Genomic DNA, 24,665 nt, shown 5'->3' with positions numbered 1-24,665 from the left:
TGCATGTCAAATTGCAAACTCATATCATGGTAGCGTTATTTTCATTTCCCGTGTCTTTTGACTTTGAGTCTTCTCACGAAATAAATGAGCATTTCTTTAGATGTTCTAGGTAGAAATCCCAACATATGAAAAACGATGCGTAAAAAACGTATAAAATGGTTGATATAATGAGGAAAAATGAAATAAAACTAATATTATTAAAAGTGTTATGTAAATAATATAACTCAAATTTATTTAAAAGCGATCCATTTTTTAAATTAATTCATAATCCCTGTTTCATAATTTTTTTTTGTAAAATTAAATTTTGCATGGGGGTTAATGGTGTGAGGTGTCACTAGTGTGTTACTGTCCGAGAGACATAGTAACGGTAATAACTACCAACCTGAAAATGGGAAAAAAAAATAGTACTGCCACGTACATACATGTGAATTGATCATTAAGGTTAAGGCATCGAAATTGAGAAACGCAAAAAATGTAAAAAAGAAGAAGAAGAAGAAGATAGAGTGCTCCAAAATCTAAATAAAATTTTATGAAGTGGCGACCAAACGAGATTCACCCCAATTTATTAAGAAATCGTTGTTTTCATGGTCATGACCTTCTTCCTTGCACCTGCTGATTTGCCTCTCATAGTTATTTTCCACCCAACTGTTGCAGCCTTTGGTGTGTTCCCATCCACGCCCATCATCATCTTCTTCATCTTCATGTTCTTGTGTTTGAATGTCAGTCCAAAAGCAGAGGCGAAGGCGTCCAGGGCTCCTCTGAGCTTGGAAACAAGATGGGACCTTAGTGAGTTGAAGCACTAACCTCCCACCTTCTCTGTGGGGCCTCACTCGTATCGACTCCGATCCTCTTATCGTTGTCAAAGGCGGTGGAAAACTCCGAGCTGCTTCACGCGCTTTCCTACTTTTCTGCTCCCTTGTCGAAGAAGAAGAAGAAGAAGAGAGCAACTCAATGCCAGTCTCAGTTATGATGTCATCACAGCCTGTCTCATTCCCTAGGTTCTCAGTGCAGAGCTCCAAACTCTTGGGGCTGAGTCGCAGCAGCGACACCTCATACTCATAGTTGCTCACAGTACTTGAAAGAGCTTCAATGGAGGTCCAAGCTGTTGTGGTGTCGGGTTTGTAACTGTAATTGTTTTCCCATAAGCAAGATTTGAAGGGTTGTTGAGGAGGAGGTTTTGGGGATGCCAACATAAGTCTGTGTATTCTTGACGACTGGCACACGATTGCAGCCATCTCAAAGGAAGAGAGATGAGATGATTTGGAATGTGAGGGGAGGGGAGCTCAATTTGTAGTCCCCAAAAGTGCCTCTACACAGCTTCGGATTGGGTACGGGACCCTTTTGCACCACTTCATTTTTATCACGTTACTCGTCAAATTTATTATTCGTTTTCCTTTTTCCCGCCACTTGTTGAATTCTACAGTCCTTAAGTCCACCACACAATACAAAAGAGACCCCGTGTTGGTTGTTGTAGCTTTTCTTTCTCACTTAATTTGACTCGATAATAATAGTTATATTCCCTCGGAATTTCCTTAATGGAACATAGTCTCCAGTAGACAGTATGTGGGTACGCAGAAATGAGGAAATCAACGTATAATAATAAAGGGGAAAGGGAAAAGTGGGTTTTTCTTTTCTGCAAAATTACCACCTTTACTAATTACCATTCGTTTCCGAAAGAAAGCCAACAAAAAGGCCAGAGCACTAAATGGATTCTCCCAAATATTGCCTGATGGTGATTGCTTGGTTTGCTTCCCTGTTTATATCCGGCTTCTATAAATAGTTTTTTTAGGCAATCCAAATTTCTCTATGGTTCCAAATCTCATATATAGAGTCAATATTTAGGCCGGTTACTATTCTATTTCTATTTCTATTCAAAAAGAGTGATAGGACTAGTATGAGGAAAGAAACATCACCACCCAACAAAAAAAAAAAGTACTATAATCTTTATTCAAATTGACGAACAGAATGTTATGGGCTACAAAATATCAAACACACTAGGATGTTTTACAAATTAACCATCATAAATTTGTGACACAATAAATGGCGTGTTTGGTGCATGTTGGGAAGACTCACTGCTACCATGCATAGATGATTATGTTGGGGAAAATTGGATCCCAATGCTTTGTTTTTCTACGTAGCCTTTGAAATTCAGGAATTTATACAACAGTCGCTCCCACGGCCAAGGGGCATGATCCATTCTTAAAATAAACACGCATACACATAGATGTCAACACATCTATATGGTTCATGCTTTGCAGGTAAAGATCATTGTATATAACTCAATATGTTAACAATCGCACGGTTTGATGAGTTATTTTATCTAATTGTCCATCAAATTTAAATAAATAATGCCTTTACTACAACTAGCTCATGTGCTCATAATATTTTCAATACACCAAAAATAAATTACAGCTCGATGATTGCGGTTGGATTGGTGATTGCATCTTTTCTACATGAGGCATCCCCTTTAAACCCAAAGCAGCAAGTTTGCCCCAGCCACTTCACTAAAACGTACGGATATCTCACAAAGACATGTCCAAAAGCCATTTTTAAAGGAAAGGAGCTAGTGATTCTCCACTAAGATCACCCCTTTACAATTGTCGGCTAAGATTAACCAATGAAATAATGATAATGATAATTAATTAATATCTATAAATGAAAAAATTATGATAATGATAATTAATATCTAGCTCTTTCATTGATCTTTCTCGAATTAAGATCTCAAGTTAACGACCTACCATTAATGCATAAGGTGTTACAAGGTTCATTTTATTTTTTTAGTATTATCAACACACTCTTTAACATATTTCTTGTAACTCACTTTTTATTTGGTTAAAATTTATTAAAAACTACAAAATCATAACAAAGAATTAATATGTGGAACTCAAAATTTTGTCATTTTTTAAATAAATTTTGACTATTAAGAGAGAGTAAACATATGAAAGATCTACACCAATAAATTTCAAGTAATCTCAAGCAACTATACAAATAAATTTGATATTATGTTTAACTCAAAATTTTAAGTTTATATTTATGAGTTTTCTTTTTACTTATATAGTATTTAATTTTTTTTTTTATTTATATTCGACGTGTGATTTCACTTTACATATATATCTTATCAATTTTTCTCGTCAAACAAAAGTCATTTTCAATCTACGAGTATCGAGTGGTAATCCCTAAAACTTAATCGTTATTTTGTTTCACACTTATAATCCTATATATATATATATATATATATAAAAGAAATGCATTGCTAACATTTTTCAAAATATCAATTCATTTTATTATACCAAAATAAAATAAAAAAATTGTAATACAATAGCAGGTTGCCTTTATGTTTCTAAATCACATTTTGCATTGTATCTGTCCATGTCTCTTGTGTTTTTCCGTTAAAAGGCTTAAATCTAGCTATGACCACATGATCCTTGATTAGAGAGAGAAAATGATATTTGCATCAGAATCCACATATGTATCAACATGTTCTTTAGCTTTGTTTTTATTAATGGGAAATCTTTAACGAAATTAAGTGAAGCCTAAGGTTACTTATATATATATATATATATGGAAGGAACTTTACTGAGAGGGACGGCAAGAGAATCCAATTCATGGCTTACATAAGCATTACGCAAGTAAACAAAGGCTATAATGTTCCCCGAACCTATCTTTTCGACCATGTGAGTGCGTCACCTTTCTAATAATTGTAACTATTTTTAAACCCTGTGCTTCCTTCTTTTCAATTTAACAAATAATGAAACATTGAAATTGCTAGGCAATGGATCACAACATGTCAAACAAAACAGTGACATTAACCAAATTGTTAATTTCAAGTTCAGGTAACAAAAGTTATGTTGAGCCCACGAATTTTTAATTAAAAATATAGGTATAATAGATATTTTATTAATAAACCTTTTGTTTTTAATTAAAATTAATTCTAAAGATTGATGTTAATATTTTCTAAATTATAAAGCTTTAGAACAGCTTTAACGCAGTTGCTTGTGATTTTATTTCTTCAATTTCTTTAAAAAGTTACATCTATATGTAATCACCATCCGTTATAGAAACAATGATGCATAACATAGAAATTAATAAGTGAACCTCACCATATTTTTTTATTGTTTCTTACAAGGTCTAGAGGTTAGAAATTCGCCCGTGAGTATGGCTTAATTAGCAACATATGTTGTTGAAAAAAATATGGTAATAGCAAACAATTGGGTAATAGCAAAAAATGAGGTGCCAATGACATTAGCCTTCTGGGTTGATAAGCGTCTCTTCTCTTAAAGATCCAACTACTGACACTATTTTAACTTTGTAATTTGCTTTGTGCATTCCCATTATTACATCTTATGCACTCCCACCTATTACACCTCTAACTGCATTATAGAAATTGACAAAAGATTAGGTATAAGCCTAGTCTTTTCTCTATGACTAATTGAATTTGCGAGATACTATTCTCACCCCCAAATTTTCTATTTACACCATCACGTGTGCTTTAAATTTTGTTTTTCCTAAAAATATTCTTCCCATCAAATCAGATTTCATTGAAAAAATACACACTAAAATTATATTCTCATTTTGTAAGGGGGAGTGAAAAGAAAAAATATAATAAAACATAATCTCGTTGTATTCTGTCCACATAATTGTGTTTATGCTATGTAATATTTTGATACCACATTTACACGACAAAAACATGCTTTCATTTTTGTTCAAAAATTTATGAAAAAATTATAATTAATTATAGATATAAGTTATCTTTCTTAAAAGTAATAGAATTAACTGTATATAAAATACATTTTTTTATTTAAATTTAAAGTAATAATGATACAAATTACTCTTTTTAATTGTAATCAAATTAATTCAATTATTATTGATAAAGGTAATTCATATAATAATTAATTCTGATTACCTTTATAAATGATAACTTCAATCTAGTTAATTCAATTTTAATTAAAATGGAAAATCTATATGATATGATTATTGTTAAGAATGGTAAATTGTATCTTAATTAATTTAATTTTAATTTTTAAGAAATCTGCGTATCACAATTAATTTGATTATTTTTAAAAAAAGTAACTTATATCTCTAATTAATTTTAAAAATCATAAAAATACAAGAAAAACATAATTTTATTGACAAAATAGATGATAAAATCAAGTTTCAGTTATTTCTTTTTTTTGTATTCCTTCGTACATAACCAAAATATGATTTTGTTGAGAAAATACATAATGGAATCATGTTGTTATATTTTTTTTACTCCCCTTCACACAACAAATATTCTATTTTAGTTATTTTCAGCAAAATTAGTTGAAAGATGTAGAGTTAGCTGGTAATTGAAAAATAAAAAACTAGCTTATTAAATTAAAAGTGTTAGATAAAACTAATTATTAAAGCAGTTGAAAAATATAAAATAACTAAAAAATAATAAAATCATGATTTATTTAAAAAAGATAATAATGGAATTGAATAAATGTATTTTGAAAAAAAATGGAAAAAATATTTATCCACTTCAAGTAGCATTTTTTAAATGCTAGTTTCTAATTTTTTTATATTTTTATTTCATTTTTATCATTAATATATTTGTCCATTTTCATAGTTAGCCTTTTTTTTTAGTAAATCATAATTTCATTATTTTTTTTATTTTATATTAGTCAATTACTTTAACAACTAATTTTATCAAATACTAATAATTTAATAAGTTAATTTTTCATTTTATGTTATCAGTTAGGTTTTCAATTAGTTTTACCAAATATAGCCTAAAAATAACTTGTTTATCGAACAATAAATTAAACTTTTTAACTAGTAAAAAAAATTAAAAATTAACTCAAATATTTTGTTTTTAGAATATATTTTTTTTGTTTATTTATTTTGAATAAACGCGTATTATATTTCTTGTTTCTTGTAGTAAGGAAATCAGGAAAAGGATAAGATGTTACACTTTCTTTAAAAAAAATTAAGTAGCAAAAAGTTGGCCGAACAGTTTGGCCCCAACATACTAAAAAAGGAAAATTTTATGGTTGATAATATGATCGTATTGTGCAGTAAGAACTATCATAGCCGTTAGTACTAACAATAACCATTACCACCAACCCAAGCAGAAATTCTCATTACAATTTATCATAAAAAACATTATTGTTATCATAACCACTGTTCCTGTTGTTATTATAACTTTCTAGTTTAGAGTATTCTTAAGGTTTGGACAAATATAATTAGAATAGTTTTGTCCAACATATTATCATACGCTTTATCACCAGATATATTGACTGTCACTAAAAGACTTGCCTTGTCAAGAACATTATACTTGGGCTTTCAGTTATTGTTGTTTACTTTAACAAACTTCCCTTCCTCAACATTTTCCTAAACTAAGAAAGAATCTTATTCAAGAGAAAATGTTAGAAAAATACTCTTTGTTGTACTCATTTAAACATTATTTTTTATCGATTGAAAAACAATTGAGATAAATTACTCAGACTTTTGTTAAATATAAGTGTGAGATAAGCGGAAGCAAGAGAAGAATCGAGGGTAAAAAATAATGAAAAAAAGTAACAGACTAAACTTATCTCCTCATCATAAAAATGAGAAGTATCCCCATTTTCATGACTCTCACTGTAGTTAATGCCATTTATATCGGGTAATTAGGCATAAGAACCTATAAAATTATATATATAATCTTAGTTAGATTAGATAATCTAATTTGAATTTTGATATGGATATATGATGTGATAAGAAAAAAAGAAAATAATGTTTTGTAAAAAAGAGATAAAAAATATAGAATTATTTTTTTACAATTTTACAGTGAAACATGATAAAATGTCTATAATAATTTAAATAGTTATTTTAGTTTAGTAACTATATTAAAACCATTACTCATTGTTTTGTAGCTCATATTATTTGTCTTTTAAAGTTATGCATATTTATTTATAAAACAATTAATTACAATAAAATATTTTATAAAATTCCCCTCTTTAAAAATCCATAATGTAATCATAAATTGAAGTAAATTATGGATAAATAAGAAGAATACATAAATAAATGCAGGTGTGTCGTAATTTGGAGGGTGACGATTTGAAAGGCGAGGTTGTCGCAAACCCAGACCCAATCTCTCTTGCGAAGGAAGACGATGGGTCCGATGCTACAAACCATTCTCACTGTGCTTCTTCTCCTTATGCTTCTTCTCATCGTCATTTTTCTTTTCTTTCTCTTCAAACCATGGCGCTTCTTTTTCTCTTCGCGTTTCCTCTCCTCCATCAAGGTCAGTACCAATCTTTCACCATTCCATTTTTCTTTTTCTTACCCTAATCGCAATCTCTGATCTCAATAAAATAATTGCGAATCGAAGGGCGAGCTAGAGCGGCCCCTTTTTGGGGACGTAGGTGATGCGTCGTCGTTTAATCGGAGTAATGAATTGCCTCGAGATCATGATCTCGAGGGTGCGTGTTATCCCAGTGAAGCTCATTTCCGCTCTCCTCGAACCCATGGCCAAGTCCTTGTTCACAAGCAAAGGCTTCAAACCCTTAACATGCCCCAGCCACAGGCTGCTGATACTTTGGTTGTCGATGTCATCTCTGATCATTCCTCCTCCGAGGATCTTGATGTTGGTCAAACCCTTAAGCTTCCCTCATCTCATTTAGCTCAAATTCAAAAGCATGCCCTTCCCAATTTTCAAATTGATAGACTTCAGGACTTTGTGCAAAGGGATATCTCTGATCAAAGTAATTTCCTAAGTCTTTTTTTATTGTCTTGTCATTGCTCTATGTATTTGCATTGCCAACATAATGACATATCCTTTTGTTAGAAGTGCAGGAAGTTGCCTCACTCTGGAGGTTATCAGTGGCCCTTCTCAGGGACTTCGTTATTCAGTACAGTCAACGAGCCCCTCTCGTCTTCCGCTGACCTTGGGAAGGGTTTCTCCGAGTGATTTGTTGATAAAGGATTCAGAAGTGTCGGGAAAGCATGCCATGATTAAGTGGAATTTGGATGTAAACTCTTTCTGTGCTCTTGGACTTGCAATTGGATTCTTTAGATGTGTGGTGTGTGATAATTATTGTTATAATTGAATTTTCAGAAAATGAAATGGGAGTTGGTGGATATGGGTAGCCTCAACGGAACACTGTTGAATTCTACGCCGATCAACCATCCAGACACTGGAAGTAGGAATTGGGGGGATCCAATGAATCTTACTAATGGAGATATCATAACACTTGGAACAACATCAAAAGTAATGGTGAGTTTTAGGACTGAACCTCCCTTAAAACCACTGCCACTTTTTTTTGTTGTTTGGTTTCGGATTGTCGGAGAAGCAAAGCTTATACCTGTATGCATGTGAAGAGACTGTCTGCAGCTTTTGCAGGTTGAATAAATTTTTGTTGGTAATTCATCATTACAGAGTTTTCTACTCTCCTTTATAATCCAAGAGTGCTTTTACATTGAAATGTATTGTTTAGGAATTCATTTGAACGCCAACTCTTGTCCTGTTTTTCATGCATGCAGATATAGGAGTATAATTTTTATGATATAAAATAGAATGTGACTGGCAATCTAGATTGACTAGAAGTTCCATATTCAAAATTAGATTTTAGCTTGATTGAATCAAGGTTGTAGTGTTTGTTCTTTCAATGATCAATGTCCTCCCTTGTCTGAGATAGGCAACAACATGTCTTCTATAAGTTCTCTACATGCTTTTTCCATAGTCTGTTGTAATTAAATTATAAGTGTTAAAGTTATTTTTGTCTGTTTTGCACTATATCTTTTACTTTAAAATGGTATACTTGAAGTGAGTATGCTGCTGTTGCATTTTTTTTCCTTCTAAAAAATATTCTACTATGTGGTTTAATCTATTTCAGGTTCATATTACATCACAAACTCAGCATCACATTCCCTTTGGAGTTGGTATGGCATCAGATCCGATGGCTTTGCATCGAGGAGGAAAAAGGTTTCCTATGGAAGACGTTTACTATTATCAATGGCCTCTACCTGGGCTGGATCAGGTTTTGAATTTATTGATAGCACTTCTTAAATGAAAGTCTCTTCAGTTTTGTTTCTCACTTACCAGAGGGACCTAACCCACCTCTATTTCTAATTTTCAGTTTGGAATTTTTGGCATTTGTGATGGGCATTGTGGAGATGGGGCTGCCAAATCTGCTAGCAAGTTAGTATTTTCTGCCTTAGGCTGGCCATGTTTATTGTTTTCCATTTTACAGAACTTTATGTTAATGCTTGCCAATTCCATACTTCCTTATTTTGGTGACTGTGGACAGTGGACTTGATGAATATAAATAATTTAATATTTTTATGTGTTTTTTTATGATTCTGAAGGTAGATATCCATAATCCATTAATGTGCATGTTAGTATTATGTCTGAACATGTATTGTATGTTCTATAATATGTGATATGTCCTGTCTGTTTCAATGTTCTCGTGTATCCTTTTAGTAGCTTAAATAAATGTGTAGGTTTATGCTGTTTCAGTGAGTTTAAATACTGTAATTGATCACAACACTCAATATGAACTATGAAGTATATTTAGTCGACTATATTGACTTGTCTACTGTTATAATGTTTCGAAAAAAAATATCATTTTTGTATCTAAAGGATCTTGTAGTGCATATTTATCAATGTTTGATAGCGGCACATAGTGAGTGGCCAACTATGAAAATGGTATAGTGGGAAGCAGTTTGACTGCTATTTCAAATAATATAATACTATATAAATTATTTATACTGCTTATTTTAAATTAAAGAAAAAAACCAAACTGATGAAATTAAACAAATTGATGATAAATTATAAGTCACAGTTTACATACACAAACACCATCAATCTAGGAGCAGCAACCACATAATTATGAAGTAGAAAATGAATGAAGATGGTGGCATTAAAAGAAAATGAACAAAACAAATTAGATGAAAATTCGCAAAAATTTTGAACTAGGAGGTCTAAAGGAGGAAGAAAGAGCGGAACACATGCAAAAAAATAGTCCTGTCAAGTGTGAAGAAAAGAGATAACTTTTTGTGGAATGGTCAAGGGAAAAGGCTTTTAAATTCTATTATGTTTGTAAAGCAAAAAGTGCATTAGAAACTGGGGAGTAATCATAATGTTACCAGAAAAAATCGTAGACAATGTTTCACAGGTAAAAATAGGTTTGCGAATCCTATATCATGGTAGTGCTGCTCTAGCACATGAAAAGCTGTTTTGGCTGCAATAGTTGCTATTGAAAACCGCTCTGCAATTTGAATCCCATGGTGGCCTAGGGCCGCCACTCCGTGATAGGTCTCTTAGCTGAGGACCTTAGTTAGTTAGTTAGGGGTCAGTTAGTGGGTGAAGTGACTGATTATGTAAATAATTTTATGATACAATTTCTGAATGTGAAGAATCTTGCTACTTGCTAAAGTGAATTTGGGACTTTTTTTTTGGTGAGGGAAATTTGGACTTATAGTATAAGGAAAAGTTTACTAAAAAATATTTCTTAATAATTAATCCGAATTGCAACAACCTTCTGTTCATATTTTAGTTATTTATCCATGGTCTTTGCTGTTCTTAATGTGCAAAATACCACTAATTTTTTTGTATTTATTTTCAGACTTTTTCCTGAGATAATTGCTAGTATATTATCAGATTCATTAAAAAGGGAGAGGGTTTTATCACACCGTGATGCTTCAGATATTCTTCGAGAGGCATTTTCTCAAACAGAAGCACACATGAACAACTATTATGAGGTATTTTGTGCTCCAGTCTGATCTTCGTTTACCGTATCCTTAGGCTGTATGAATGAGTTTTTTTGTCTTATTTTCTATTATAAATGTCATATTTATGGTTTGTATATTGAATAAATAATACATGTACTGACAGTGTAAAGATCTTTTACACTATCTTCCAATCACAAATCACCATATATAGTAAGTTTATTGACTTTTTAATAACTATCTTAAAAGTAAAACCAATGATTATTTTTTGTTTTATTCTCTGTTCTAAATTTTTATGTTTATGGTTTGTACATTAAATAAATAATACATGTACTGAGAGTGTAAAGGTCTTTTACATTATCATTACCATCCAATCACAAACCATCATCTATGGTAAATTTGTTTGCTTTTATAATATCTACCTTCAAATTAAAACCAATGGTTATTTCTTATTGGCTGATAGTGCATGCTAATTAAACTCATGTATATTTTATTAACAAACTCTTTGCAGGGATGTACAGCAACAGTGCTTCTGGTGTGGACTGATGGTGGTGAAAATTTCTTTGCACAATGTGCTAACGTTGGAGATTCCACCTGTATTATGAGGTTTGTTTAGCTAACCAACTAGAATGCTTCGGATGACTTGTTTGAATTTTGACTGGGTCAAGGGTACTTAGGGTAGGCAACATGACAACTGGGCTATCAGAAACAAATAATGGTTTGTGCTAGTTTCACTTTTCTTGTTATGTTGAGATGCATGTGTTAAATAATTTATTGATAGATAATATTTTTTGCTACCTGAAAACCCTGGCATTATTAGTTCTGGATCTTTATTGTAGATCTACAGTTTTATCTATAATCTATTTATAAATTTTCACAGCATTTTAGTTATTTACTTATATGCATCGATTGCAGTACTAATAGATGCCTTATTCTTTTCCGAGTCCTATTATAGCTATGGATTTTTAATTTGCCACATTTGGTTTTGCTGTCTTAAATAGGCTAAAATTCTATTGAGTTTGAGTATAATACTTTTATGCTCGTATGAAATTTATAATGAGTTATTTTTGGCAGTGTGAATGGGAAACAAATCAAGATGTCAGAAGATCACAAGTTTACGAATTATTCTGAAAGACTCAGAATCGAAGAGACAGGTGAACCATTAAAAGATGGGGAAACACGTCTATATGGTATGATGGAAAAAAAATCACTAAAACAGATAACTTCACTTTCCTGAGTTACAATAATAATGACTTGGCAATTGCTGATTCTGGCTCTCACGTGATGCAGGTATAAATCTGGCAAGAATGCTTGGGGACAAATTCCTGAAACAGCAGGATTCCCGGTTCAGTTCAGAACCTTATATTAGTCAAGTTGTGCATATTGATCAAGCAAGCAAGGCTTTTGCTATTCTAGCTAGGTGATTTTGCTTCTGATGCATGCTTTTATTAATTTTTGTAGCAAAATGTATCTTCTTAATATCATGCTGTCGTTCAGTAATGTTCCTTCTAGAAGGAAAAAAACTCTTCTAAAGCGAACAAGTAAAGGTGATTGATGCACCTTAGAGCTTTAGTGGGTCAATATCACAATACACTGTAAATTGAATGGATGGATACGCCATTACTTGCACACTTTAGAAGAGCTTTATTCGTTCTAGAAATAGTAAAGTAACTGACTTTTTTTTTTCTTTCAAAATCCAAACCTTTATTTTTTCTCTTAACAGTTCAGTAACCAGTTTATTTGTTTTACATTCACATTTTTCTTTTAACCATGTTGAAAGTATGACTTGGCATCTGCGACATTTTCAGTGATGGGTTATGGAATGTCATCAGCGTGAAGAAGGCAATTCAGCTCGTGTTGCAGGTTTTGTATAAAAGAGCTTGTGTTTTTAGAGTGTGTATATAGATATATTATTTGTTTATTTTCTTTCTTTTTTCCTTTGAATCTCCTCTGACAGTTTGCTTTCTCAAATGCACAGATGAGGGAGAGATGCTATTCAGAGAGGCAGAATACAGCAGAAAAGATTGCTAGTTTGTTGTTGAATGAGGCTAAAACACTCAGAACAAAGGATAATACTTCTGTAATTTTCTTAGACTTTGATACCTTCAACAGATTCTCTTGTAAAGTTGAATCCTAGTATGAATTAGGAATAGCGTTACAGAAGTATTAATATATTTTTGTTCCCTCGCACTCTATCCCTTTTTTGTTCTTCTCAAGCTCAACTCATGGAACCAGATAAAAAAATGAAAAATAAAACGAAGAAAAACGCAATGCTAATTGCGTTTAGTTCCCCAAGGAATGGTTATTACATGTCGACTCATTATTTGGCAAGTTTGAACAAGAGCCAGAACACCATTTGTATTGGAACACCAGTGAATTTCTATAAATTTAGATGTAATCATAAAAAAGAAAAATCTCAAATTCAATAAAGAATAATGCAATTGTTTTTGGTAACTTTTATTCATTAGTTTTTAAGTATTCTTAAATGTAATTACTTAAATTTGGTTAATTTTAATTTAAGTTAAATCTAGACATATTATATCAAATTAAAGAGATTTTTTAAGATATAATCTTAATGCATTTCTATTTAAATTTGACTAAATGGATGTTTAATTAAAATAATTCATTTTTATTTAAATTTGACATGTTTTATCAGTTGTTTTTTAAGTATTCTTATTTTTCTTAATACGATAAAATGAAATTTTTATCTTTTTACTTTAATTTTTTCCGATATATTTTACTTCAAAATTCCGTTTAATCATAGAGATACCCATTTAAATGTTAATTTAAAATAATTTTACTGTTAAGTACTTCATCTTCAAATGATACTTCAAATCGTTAAAAAATTAAAAGAAGATTTTATTTTATTTTTTACTGAATTCCCCTCATATTATTTCATTTAAGATAGAAAAAAACCAAAATCTTTCACAAAGTAGGCACATTCATTCAGAGTTGCATTATTGTGTTTTTGTTAGATATCCAACATGTTTGTACTACCGCAACTTGAAGTTAACCTAGGTCATGAGTTGGAATTGCTGTGTTAGTTTCGTTGAATTCATCTAGCCGACAACAGCCTAAATTGAAAATTGAAATATTAATTCAGGAGTGTACGGCATCCTTTTGTTGAATAATGACCACATACAGTGATAGGTATTGATAATGGTGACAAACAAAAACAAAAACAAAAACAACGAGGGAGAGGGAATTATTGTGTTTTTGTTGAATAATAACTAAAACATAAAATTCAATCTAAAACTGGAGTAGTAGACAAGACAGGTGAAGGCACGCACGATTTATTATGTTTGGAATCTCTCATGACAAGCCATCCATCAAACCAGAAAAGAAGCCAAGCGTTTGATCATGGCTTTAGCAAGATGAGTCTCAGGCTTGAAGAGCTGGAAAGCATGCTCCTCATCGCCAGCATCAAAGAGTTGAAGTTCACCTTGCCAGCCACTTTGCTCAACGGTGTGGTGGTAGAGAATATCTCTGTCTCTGAACTCGTCTTTGCCAGTGATAGTAACGAGCAACTTAGAGCAGGCAAGAGTGGCCAAAGAGGGTGCCCCAGGAACACAGGGGTTGATCCAGGGGTTATCGATTCCACCGGGGGCATCAGGGCAGGCAAAGTTCCAGACCTTCATGGCCAAACTCTGCTCGTGCCCCTCAACAGCCTCCGACCCAATTGGCTTCGAGCCCCAGAAGAAGGGGCAGCATAGTAATCCACCCAATATTTTCAGATCCCCGGGGAGGGATTCGTTACCTGCACGCAAAAGCAGGTTGTGTGCGATGTTAGCACCGCTGGTTTCACCTCCTACGTAGACTTTGGTGAAGTCGGCGTGGTTGAGTAGCCATGGCTCCGGGTTGGTGGTGTTGGTGTTGTTGGCGTGGGAAGCAATCCATTTGAGGGTGGTCCAACCGTCTTCGTAGGCAGCAGGGATAGGGTGGTGTGGGAGGAGTCTGAAGTCGACGGAGATGGCTATTATGTTGGCTTCTGAGGCCAAGATGTTGAGATAGCGGTGGACGAAAAAGGAGAAGGCGGATTCGACGCAAAAGGCGCCACCGTGGAAGTAGAGGAAGATGGGGAGTTTGTTGTTAGTGTGGTGGGATTTGGGAAGGAAAATGCGAGCGGAGACGTAGGGGTTGTCTGCGATGACTATGTCTTTGGATGAGACTCCAGTTTGGGGATCTTCAGGGGAGGCTGCCACGTTTTCAGAGCTTAGAAGACGCTCCACGCTGCCATCCTTGTACACTCGAATTAGAGGAAGAAGCTCTTTCACTATCTCCTTCGCCATTCTACTCCTAATCTTCTGCGGGTTAGGGTGAAATTATTTATAGATCGTGAAAAAAGAATAACTTTTATAATCAGATAGCCATCTTCTAGTTGCTGAAATGAATTTTACAACTAGGGGAGTAGGTAGCAGGAATCTTGATGATGAGAATTTAAAAACGAGCAACTAGTACAAGACTTGTCCACATTTTGACCATGATTATAATTAATTTGTAGGAGTAACATTTAAATATATTGTCTCTCACTATACCCATATATTTAGATATTTGTAATGTGGTTACAAATACTATTTTTCCGACTCGATCATCAAATACTGTTTTTCGAATGTTTATATAAAATATTTAAACCTACTCGAATCACGTGCAGTCAAACATGTCAACCCCACCTACCAAGCAAGCATGGGTGGGTGTAATAGGACAAAAATGACTTTCAATTATTTTATGCTAAAAAGCTAAAAGGATAAACTTGAGTTCCGATACATACATATTCTTTTAAAAGGTTTAATTTTACTTTTGAAGGTGCCTTTTATTACTCTACTTTTTACGTTTTAGACGAAATTTGAAATTAAGAACCTAAATTTATTCCGCAAAAAATTATGAGGCCAATGACAAATTACAGGAACTAATAGCATGTTGGGCTCGTGGCCACAAACCTCAAAAGTGGATTATGCGGGAAAATTAAGATTTTATGTAAAAAGAAAAAGAAAACCCTCGTGTTTTTTGTTTGTTATTGCGCCATTATTTTACTTTTAACAGTATGTTCCACCAAAAGAAAGTGTAACTTTTGCGTTAGTAAAAAATATTTATATTAAACTTTATTATAAACTTCTAAATAAAAAATCAAATATAAATTATTTCATTTTAAAGTTGCTTTTAATTGTAATTATTTTAAAAAAATTAATATTATCTAATATATAGTGTATAAACTCTCACTCAAATATAAAGTGCACTTAAACCTATTTATTACTTTATTCAGATAATATTTTATAAAATTAACAACTAATGAATATTTAATAATTCATTCAAACATAATACGTTTCATTTAAAAAAAAATAGATTAGGTATACAAATATTTTTAAATGTTTTTAAATATAAGGTTTACAAATTTCTATAAAGTTTCAAAGCAATTTAGATCAAATATGCAGTATATACACACACTGTAGTTTTCCAGTATGACTTACTCTTTCCTGTATGACTAATTACACTATTTCAATTATGAAAAGACAAGGCCCAATTGTCCAATATGATTTTTTAATGGTTCCTACGTAAAGTCCAATATAAGTGATTTAAAATCCTGCTTAATTGGATCCACTGAACTATTGGTCAGGCCCAAGCAAAGCATTACACAAATACAATACAATGTAATGAATGTATCTTCTGCGATATTTTACTTGTTTTCGTATGTTGACTACCATGATGGCAAAAAGTTTGAATAAATGAAATGCAAAAATCATAAAGGTCTTAAAAAAACTAAGACCCAAATGTGAATTTTGGTAGTTGATGTTTTTGGATAAATACTCATTTTAATTTATGAAAGTGTGAGGTGATGATAAATTAATTTTTGAAAGATAAAAAGAATTAAATTTAGGAGGGATTTTTTTATTGTTTTATTGTTAAATTTGATTAAAGAATAAATTATATACTTCATCTATGCCAATGTGAAAAAAACATGACAAATTGATTCTATCATTAAATTTATAAAACCATTTTATTATTAAGTTATAATATTTAAAAATTAATTTGATAATAAATTATATTTTTAGAGATAAATTTAGAATTAAGTTGCAGAAGTTTATGGAGGGAGGGTGGGACTATTGGAGACCCCATGAGCCATCCTTGTACACATGGATAGCCGGCAGAATCTGTATTTCTATCTCTTTGCTGGAAGCCATTCAAGACTAAATCTCTACACACTACAGAGCAGGAAGATAACCGCTGAGAAGAAGCACCAACTTCTCTTCGCCGGGAGCCATTCAAGACTAAATCGATTATCTTGTTTCAACAAAATAATTGATTTTCAGCTGACCACAATCAAATATCTTTTATTTTATTATTTCTTTCTTCCCTATTCATTCTGTGTTTGTCTTACTTTTTTTTTATCCCATTTTTCACATATTTATTTCATTCCTATCAAAGATACTATAAATAATTTTTAAAAGAAAAGTCTGAAAACTGTTCACTTAAAATAATATTGTATTTATAAAATATCAATATTCAGTTTGATACATGAAAAAGTCATTTTTAACAATTTTAGAAGTTTAATATTTATAGAATGATAGTGTAAAATAGTTTTATAGTCATCAAATCATAAATTATTATTTGAATTATTTTAAAATAATTATTTTAAAAATCAACAAACTTATCATATACGATGAATTGAGATTAGATAACTGTCTAAAACTTCATACATGATTAATGTATAATCTTTTTTTTTCTCTGATTTTAAAGATAAATATAAGAGGAAAATGTATGTGCACTATCATGTAAAAGACTTTACACAAGCAATCAATCACAAATTGTCACATCACGCAGTAATTCTTTAATTAAATCAAATAATAAATAATTTTAAAAATACCACAAAGCAAGAATCAGGAAATAATCACAATAATCACAAGTTTTGTTTTCACGTTCACGAAGACTCACGTTTTGTTGAGGCATTGCATTGTTCGTTCTATTCTTCGACACGTCTAGTCTTCACAACTCCCTCACGTCGGTGTTGGTGCGGGCATCACAGCTGCATTTTTGTTCACGCACCCTCTCGTCTTCACAACTACTCATGTTGGCGTTGTTGCGACATCACACCAGCAATTGGTTTCGTTCAATTCGAATTCTCAAATACTCTTCTTCTCGTCCTTCTCATATTTGAAAAAATCCAAGATTTTTCAACTAACAACTCTTGAAATATGTCAATATTGATTGAGCATATCTTTTTTCTAATTGTCTGTCTCTTTTTACTCAAGTAATCAACATCTTGTGAACTAAATCCAACATTATCAATCCCACCACTTGGAGTACACAAGACAAACTTTATTTTGCTAGGAGTTAAACCAGAATCATTAAGCACATCAATCAATTTTTTTGTACTTTGATTTTCTTCCTATGTACTCGAAGAAATTATGAACTCTTTGGAGAAAAAAGTTCATAATTATGCTCTCTCAAAAATTTAGAAATAATCCATCTATTCTCACTTTTCTTTATATTTAACACTGCCTTGCACCCTATCATTGTTTTGTCCTGTGTTGCAAGGCTATTTTTCTCACTTTTCACATTTTTTTTGGCCAAAACCCCTCATTTAAACAAAGCATCTCTTTACCAATTATCATACCATTGGTTCTTGATTTATTACTGCGACCCATAGGAAACTAAAACTTGTCTAATTTTCATACCTTGTGTAGTATTTCAGTGCATCTTCAATTGATGAAAACTCCATTCATTTCACAAGACTATACAAAAGGCTCAAACGGTAATTCAGTATCGGCACAACGTACATCAAGATCATTTTCACTTTTATTATCAGAACTAACCACCATAATGAAATCTTCATCAATATTTGTCATTTCCATTCCTATCTAACAACTAATGATAATAATAAATAAATATATAACTACAAATAGACATATGTCAAAGAATCAAATTAAGAACAATGACATTCAAAGTGGTTAATTTTTTTATAAGCGAACATAATTATATTAAAAATAAAACTTAGAAGGGACATAAGAAATGACTCAACCAAGAATTAACAAAGACACGAAGTTTAACATAATACAAAGAGAAGCAAATATTGGCTTATGAACCAATATACCAGACTTCACATATCCCCTCAATACACCATATTGGACATTACCCTTTACATCAGCATACATACACACATATCAAAAGTGCCCCACATACATAGGCTACTACACGGAGCTCCAAAAATTCCCCCCACTACATAATAATAGAAATCATATACAAGAGAACATACACCAACAACAACCGAGAAAGAAAATAAATGAGTAAAGACGCAACGTAACAAAGTACAAGATAAAATTATTGTTTAAACCTGTAATGAATGCAATACTGGTGTGTGAGGCCAAAAAACAATGAAAGGTGTGTGAATAGGACTATGGGTGCGATGCTACAACAACGTCAAAGTGAGCGAGTCGCAAAAACGAGAGAGTGTCCGAACAAAATTATGGGTTCGATGTTGCAACAACACTGACATGAGAGAGTCACAAAGACGAGACGTGTCGGAAAATAGAACTACTGGTGCGATGCCGCAACAGAATGTGAGTGGTGTGATGCCGTAATGGAACATGAGTCTTTGCAAATGTGAAAACGACAAGAATTTATTTTGATTGTTTCCGGATTCTTGTTTTGTTTCTTTTTTAAAATTATTATGTGATGTGACAAATTTAGATTGATTGTTTGTGTAAAGTTGTTTACACCGATAATGCATAGGTATTTTTCTCAATATACAAACTTAAAAAGTGATAGTATAAAAAATAATTTGAATTCTGAAATCAAGGGTGTCGGACTTTGACTGTTTGGAATTAATGTAAGTGAAGTCTGAGTTTATTTTTCTATCTAAATCTTTTTCCACTTGATTATAGTTTATGGAGGGACACACAAGGTCCAAAGATACTCCACCGGCCAGTATAAAAAATAAAGATTAAGTTAAAACGTGGTTTCACTTTAAATTGAAATAATTAAATATCGTATGAAAATGTTTGCACATTTGCAAATCAATGATTAATGAGTGGTTGGTGATAATTGAGCTAAAACCAACCTTCTTCCTTAACATGTAGAAAATTAGCTGGCTCAACAAAAGGTTTCTTCAAGAGGATATGCACGAAAAAAATGGTTCGGTGTTGAGGACAACAGAGGATCCAAACCCTTTTACAGTGCGTTCATGACTCCGTAAACGCATTGGTATGACATGTTACAATGTAGTGGCAAGAAAAAGAAAAATTCAGGTTGATTAAGATATATGCTACTTTTCTCGTACTTTTTTGGGGTATATATATAATAATTATCCTACATATTAGATACGTTGAGCTGGCAACCCAAACTTTATTACAACGAGTAATCAAGACCTTAAAACTAAAAACAGAAATCGTAGTTTTAAAACTAACAATCCTTTTGATGCAACTTGCGTAGAAAATTAAAAGGAAGTTCAATATGCGCACGACTAATCATATTTAGCTTTAAAATTAATAACCTGCTATATCTTGAACATATCCGTGCAAGATAGTATAAAATTTGTTTGTTCTCTTTTGTGAATGAGCAATGGTGGTTGGATGGATAAAATGTAAAAAATAAATAAAACTCAAAATTTTACAGGTTTCAAATCAATGAATGAAATTTTTGTATCCATAATTTCAAAACCCACATAGTCTGGGGTCATTTGGATTTTATTTTACGGAGTGATCTAAACAAAAACCAAATATGGTTATTGTAAAATATATTAATGTATTATTGTTTCTTAATAATTGACAAAAATATCTACATGAATTATATTAAATAATTATGATGAAACAAAAATTGAAATATCGGAACTATGTATGGTTTGATTCATAAGTTTTTTAGTATTATATTGTAATTATAATCTTAACTAGAACTAGTCAGCAAAGATCATTCAAAATAGGACAAATTACTTCTTTTTTTTATCTTCTTTTCTAACAATTTTTAATGAATTAAACGGACTAATGAGTATCATATGGGATAATTAAGAATACTCTACTGCAGAGGCAGCATCGATCTGGACCATTAATCACATTCTTTCTCTCTTCTAATTACTGTGTAATAACCAATTAATGGTTGAGATTTTGCTGCATAGTGTATCCAAGGCTCTGTTGAACGAGAATGACTCCATTCCATACACATGAAAGAAGATTGAAAAGTGGGAATGAAAGTTTGAAGGTGTAACACACCCTTACCCGTAGCATAATAGAGAATATTATTAGACTTTAGATCACACGAACTAGGCCAGCTACACTGGCTTCTGATTTCCAAATTTTATTTGCTTAATAATAATAAGCAGAGTTGAAGCATTACATTAGATTACATCCATGAGACATTAAAACTCAGAATCCTCAGGGTATGTGTTTTAGTGGAGGAGAAAATCCGAGAGGCGTTTGATCATTTTCATGGCATTCTGGGTTTGTGGATTGTGGATGTGGAAAGCATGATCCTCGCCCTCCACTTCGAACAGTTCCGCTTCACCTTGCCAGCCACTCTTCTTCACAGCCTCATAGTACGCAACCCCTCTATCCTTTATCAGATCCTTTTCAGCAACGCAAACCAGAATCTTAGAACACCCAAGTCCAGCCAAGCTAGGCGCCCCAGTAACCATTGGATTGATCATAGGGTTGTCAATCCCTCCAGGCGCAGATGGATAAACAAAATCCCATACCAAATAGGGCACGCTCTGTTGGTGCCCTGCAACAGGTTCCGATCCAATTGGCTTTGAACCGTAGAAGTAGGAATGAGAAAGAAAAGCACCCAAGAGTTTGACACCACCAGGTAAAGCTTCAGCCCCAGCACGCATGGCAATGTTATGAACTATATTAGCACCAGCGCTGTCACCTCCAATGAAGACTCTGTTGAAATCACCGTGTTTGACAAGCCATGGTTCGGTGTTGGTGGCGACCCATTTAAGAGCATCCCAGCAGTCATCATAAGCTGCAGGAAGAAGGGTCTCTGGAGCCAACCTATACTCGACGGAAACGACTAAAACATCTGCTACGGAGACAAACTTGTTGAAATAGTTATGGTGGAGTTGGTTGAAGGCAGATTCAAAGAAGAAACCTCCACCATGAAAGTAGACCAAGATGGGGACTTTATGACCCTCTTGCTGGGATCGAATCCGGTTTGGAAGGAAAAGACGAGCAGAGATGAGGGGGTCACCAGAGATGACGACGTCTTTGGAAGAAGTTGGATCTTGAAGCGTGGGTGGCACAATTGGTGAGTTTTGGAGGCGTTCAATGGTGCCATCCTTGTAAAGTCGAACCAAGCTTGGAATCTCCATGGTTATCTCCTTACTGTTGCTGTTAATGGAACTCGAATCCATTACACTTGGAAACGGCTTTGGAGTTTGGAGGACGAGGAAATAAAGGGGAGGATACTCCAGAGAAAGAGAGGTCCAATCAAACGAGGACGACCCAAACCAGATTCTTATTTTGGTCACGACTTTAAATCCTACTACTATAAAATGTCTTGTAAGGATAAATTAAATTAAATTTCTATTCTATTTTATTTTCACCTTTCTTTAAATTAAATTTATATAAAAGAATATGAAAAATGATGTGATAAAAAAGATGAAAAAAATATTTTTATATTTTCCTTTTCTGTTTTTTTTTTTTCATTTTCTTCTTATATTTTTGTTTTCATAAAAATTATTATATAAACTATCGGAATATTTAATCCCAAACAATTTTCATATAATACTCATTTAATTTTTTTTATTTAAAAAAAAAGAGTTAATAAATTTTAATCACATAAAAATTAGCTAACACCATTGACATATAGTGTTGTTGTATAATTTTTTCTACTGATAAACAAAATAGTGATCTTTTATAATAATTTCTACTCGGTGTTCATTCTACCTACACGAATATAATTTTCCATTCAAATAAGGAGGGCAGTGCGTACATATTGCATTCTCAATACAACGTGAAAGATTTCATTACAAAAATTATTATTTTATATCAGTTTATCTCTTAAATTTTTTTTTTCTGATATTTGATAATTACATGAAAGAAAAAAAAAACAAAGCAAAAGAGTTTTTTTTTAAATGATATATAATAATTAACTTGCTTTGATTATGATCAAACGGTCAAACATGACCTAAGGATAATGTATAATATAGAGTATCATTTATTATTGGAGAGAGAAACCACTTGCTGTTTGGAGCGACACCTAAAGTATCACTTATTGCCGCCAAATGTTAAATTGTTAATATGTGTTTTAATGCATAGGTCAAGAAAGTAAAAGGAAATTTGTTTTATTATAATTTTTAATATTTTTTATTTTATTGATAAGTGTTCTGATTAACAAGACGCTTACCTATTATTATTTTTGTTGGTAAATACGTTTACCTATAATTTAATCCAGATATTTTTAGCTGTAAATGTTAACATGAGCTTCTGTCAGAGGTATTGACTAATAATTAAAAGTAAACAATCTGTTTTTATAATTTTTAACATTGATTTTGTATTCATTATTTTTTCAATTAATATGTTTAATTAGGTTACTCATTAGCAGGGTTGCTTTATTATAACGACTATTATTTTATTTTTCGAATTTTGTGATGATGTCTACTCTTTGAATTTGAAGCATAGAGAGTAGTTAGAAGACATTATTGATTCAACTGATGAGGTAGCAAATTGCAATCGAAGATTTGTGAAGCAGATTGTCAATATTTGGTCAAACAAGCATCCTTAGGCCGGCTGGACACCAAATCCACGTGGTTCCGTAGGTGGAAGCTCTTTTCCTGACCGGTTCCATATTACATGACCGACAATATATAAAACTAGGTAAGGATCCGTTTGCACGGGTTTTTAAATCAAAGTAAAAAAAAATATAGTTATCTCTATTTTCAATTTTAGTTCCCCTTACTTTATTTATCAATTTAGTCTCTCAATTATATCAAATTTTATAAATATAATTTTTAAACTTAAATTTAAAAGTTAATTATTATAAAACATTATGTATCACGATTGAATATGAAAAGATATACACAAAAATCATATTTATAAGATTTGATATAATTAAGAGATTAAATATATAAATAAATTTAAAGAAAGACTAAAATCAAAATTAAAAATAATTAAAATGATAAAAATGTAATTTTGCCAAAAAAAAAAACAAAAATATCATACTATTCAGCAGCAACACATCACAATGACGCTGAATATATATATATATATATATATATATATATATATATATATATATATATATATATATATATATATATAATTAATTTAAATATAAATAAATTTATTTAACATATTCATGGTACAAGTAACATTCTTAGAACATCTAATATTTAATTATAATTATATTTTAATGATTATTTTTTATTCATGATATTAAATTTTAATGAATAACATTTTAAAAATAATTTTATTTTTTACTTTAAATTACTAAAATTAAATAACATTGATTAATTTTTTTAATTAGTGTGAAATTAATTATTTTTATTTACATATAAGTCCTAATAGTATTACGTAAGGGGATTATTTTATATTAATTGAATTCGTTTGTTTTCTTTAATCATTTGTTTGGATATTATATATTTTGGGAATTAAATTTGGTTGTTCATATTAAAACAAGGCGAAATAAAATGAAATAAAATTTAGTGACAAATTATTTTTTTTCCAATAATACTAGGGTTACAACAAATTTAGTAACGATCTGTTAAAAAAGAAAAAAAATAGTAACGTATCTTTTAAAAAATTATACACAAATCATTTCGGAATTTTTTTTTTCTTGCAGTAAAAGCTATTACGAATTTTACTAATAAAGATATCTATATAGAGCATTTTTCCCTTCCATTAATGTACTCAAAAGCGTGACGTTCTTCGTTAATATAGAATATTATTCTTTCATTTTTTTATTCATAGAGAAAAAAATAATAATTTTTTCATCATATAACTACAGAAAATTGGTGGTAACTTTAAAATGCATTACACGCACTGTTTCAAGCAGGTTTCCGATCAAAGATT

At 31.7% G+C, this 24,665-nt stretch overlaps 4 protein-coding genes across 6 annotated transcripts; 1 reads left to right on the top strand and 3 right to left on the bottom strand.

Annotated features, from left to right (window-relative positions):
• Nucleotides 1-527: 527 nt before the first annotated feature.
• On the bottom strand, nucleotides 528-1,235 carry LOC102667954 (protein FANTASTIC FOUR 3). Its single transcript, XM_006573826.4, has one exon. It carries the CDS (start codon nucleotides 1,233-1,235, stop codon nucleotides 528-530), a length of 708 nt encoding a protein of 235 aa, XP_006573889.1.
• A 5,789-nt stretch (nucleotides 1,236-7,024) lies between these two features.
• Nucleotides 7,025-12,865, top strand: KAPP2 (kinase-associated protein phosphatase 2). Of its 2 annotated transcripts, none has more exons than XM_006572725.4 (12): nucleotides 7,025-7,246; nucleotides 7,334-7,706; nucleotides 7,798-7,973; nucleotides 8,060-8,218; nucleotides 8,838-8,981; nucleotides 9,081-9,142; nucleotides 10,569-10,704; nucleotides 11,183-11,277; nucleotides 11,746-11,861; nucleotides 11,962-12,091; nucleotides 12,480-12,564; nucleotides 12,650-12,861. In XM_006572725.4, exons 1-12 carry the CDS (start codon nucleotides 7,115-7,117, stop codon nucleotides 12,806-12,808), a joined length of 1,767 nt encoding a protein of 588 aa, XP_006572788.1. In that variant the 5' UTR covers nucleotides 7,025-7,114; the 3' UTR covers nucleotides 12,809-12,861. The 2 variants fall into 2 exon arrangements, with proteins under 2 accessions (XP_006572788.1, NP_001237017.1); NM_001250088.1 differs by having other exon boundaries at nucleotides 7,049-7,246; nucleotides 12,480-12,534; nucleotides 12,650-12,865.
• An 881-nt stretch (nucleotides 12,866-13,746) lies between these two features.
• HIDH (2-hydroxyisoflavanone dehydratase) lies at nucleotides 13,747-15,233 on the bottom strand. 2 transcript variants are annotated; one of them, NM_001402610.1, is made up of 1 exon: nucleotides 13,747-15,233. In NM_001402610.1, the coding sequence occupies exon 1, from the start codon at nucleotides 14,958-14,960 to the stop codon at nucleotides 14,001-14,003; it is 960 nt and encodes a 319-aa protein (NP_001389539.1). In that variant the 5' UTR covers nucleotides 14,961-15,233; the 3' UTR covers nucleotides 13,747-14,000. The 2 variants fall into 2 exon arrangements, with proteins under 2 accessions (NP_001389539.1, NP_001237228.1); NM_001250299.2 differs by having other exon boundaries at nucleotides 13,795-14,969.
• Nucleotides 15,234-20,747: 5,514 nt separating this feature from the next.
• LOC100813532 (2-hydroxyisoflavanone dehydratase-like protein) lies at nucleotides 20,748-22,144 on the bottom strand. Its single transcript, NM_001289359.2, has one exon. It carries the CDS (start codon nucleotides 22,004-22,006, stop codon nucleotides 21,044-21,046), a length of 963 nt encoding a protein of 320 aa, NP_001276288.2. The 5' UTR covers nucleotides 22,007-22,144; the 3' UTR covers nucleotides 20,748-21,043.
• Between the last annotated feature and the right edge of the window lie 2,521 nt (nucleotides 22,145-24,665).

This window comes from Glycine max, chromosome 1, assembly GCF_000004515.6.
Source record: "Glycine max cultivar Williams 82 chromosome 1, Glycine_max_v4.0, whole genome shotgun sequence".
NCBI lineage: Eukaryota > Viridiplantae > Streptophyta > Magnoliopsida > Fabales > Fabaceae > Glycine > Glycine max.
Note: the sequence above shows the minus strand (reverse complement) of the source record. Positions and strands in the feature narration are given on the sequence as shown.

Bases quoted from the DNA above. Each gene is read 5' to 3' on its own strand.
- LOC102667954 (XM_006573826.4), bottom strand. From the start codon at position 1,235: ATGGCTGCAATCGTGTGCCAGTCGTCAAGAATACACAGACTTATGTTG.
- KAPP2 (XM_006572725.4), top strand. From the start codon at position 7,115: ATGGGTCCGATGCTACAAACCATTCTCACTGTGCTTCTTCTCCTTATG. The intron at 8,219-8,837 runs GTGAGTTTTAGG...AATCTATTTCAG, and splicing joins GAACAACATCAAAAGTAATG to GTTCATATTACATCACAAAC. The intron at 12,092-12,479 runs GTGATTTTGCTT...CGACATTTTCAG, and splicing joins GCTTTTGCTATTCTAGCTAG to TGATGGGTTATGGAATGTCA.
- HIDH (NM_001402610.1), bottom strand. From the start codon at position 14,960: ATGGCGAAGGAGATAGTGAAAGAGCTTCTTCCTCTAATTCGAGTGTAC.
- LOC100813532 (NM_001289359.2), bottom strand. From the start codon at position 22,006: ATGGATTCGAGTTCCATTAACAGCAACAGTAAGGAGATAACCATGGAG.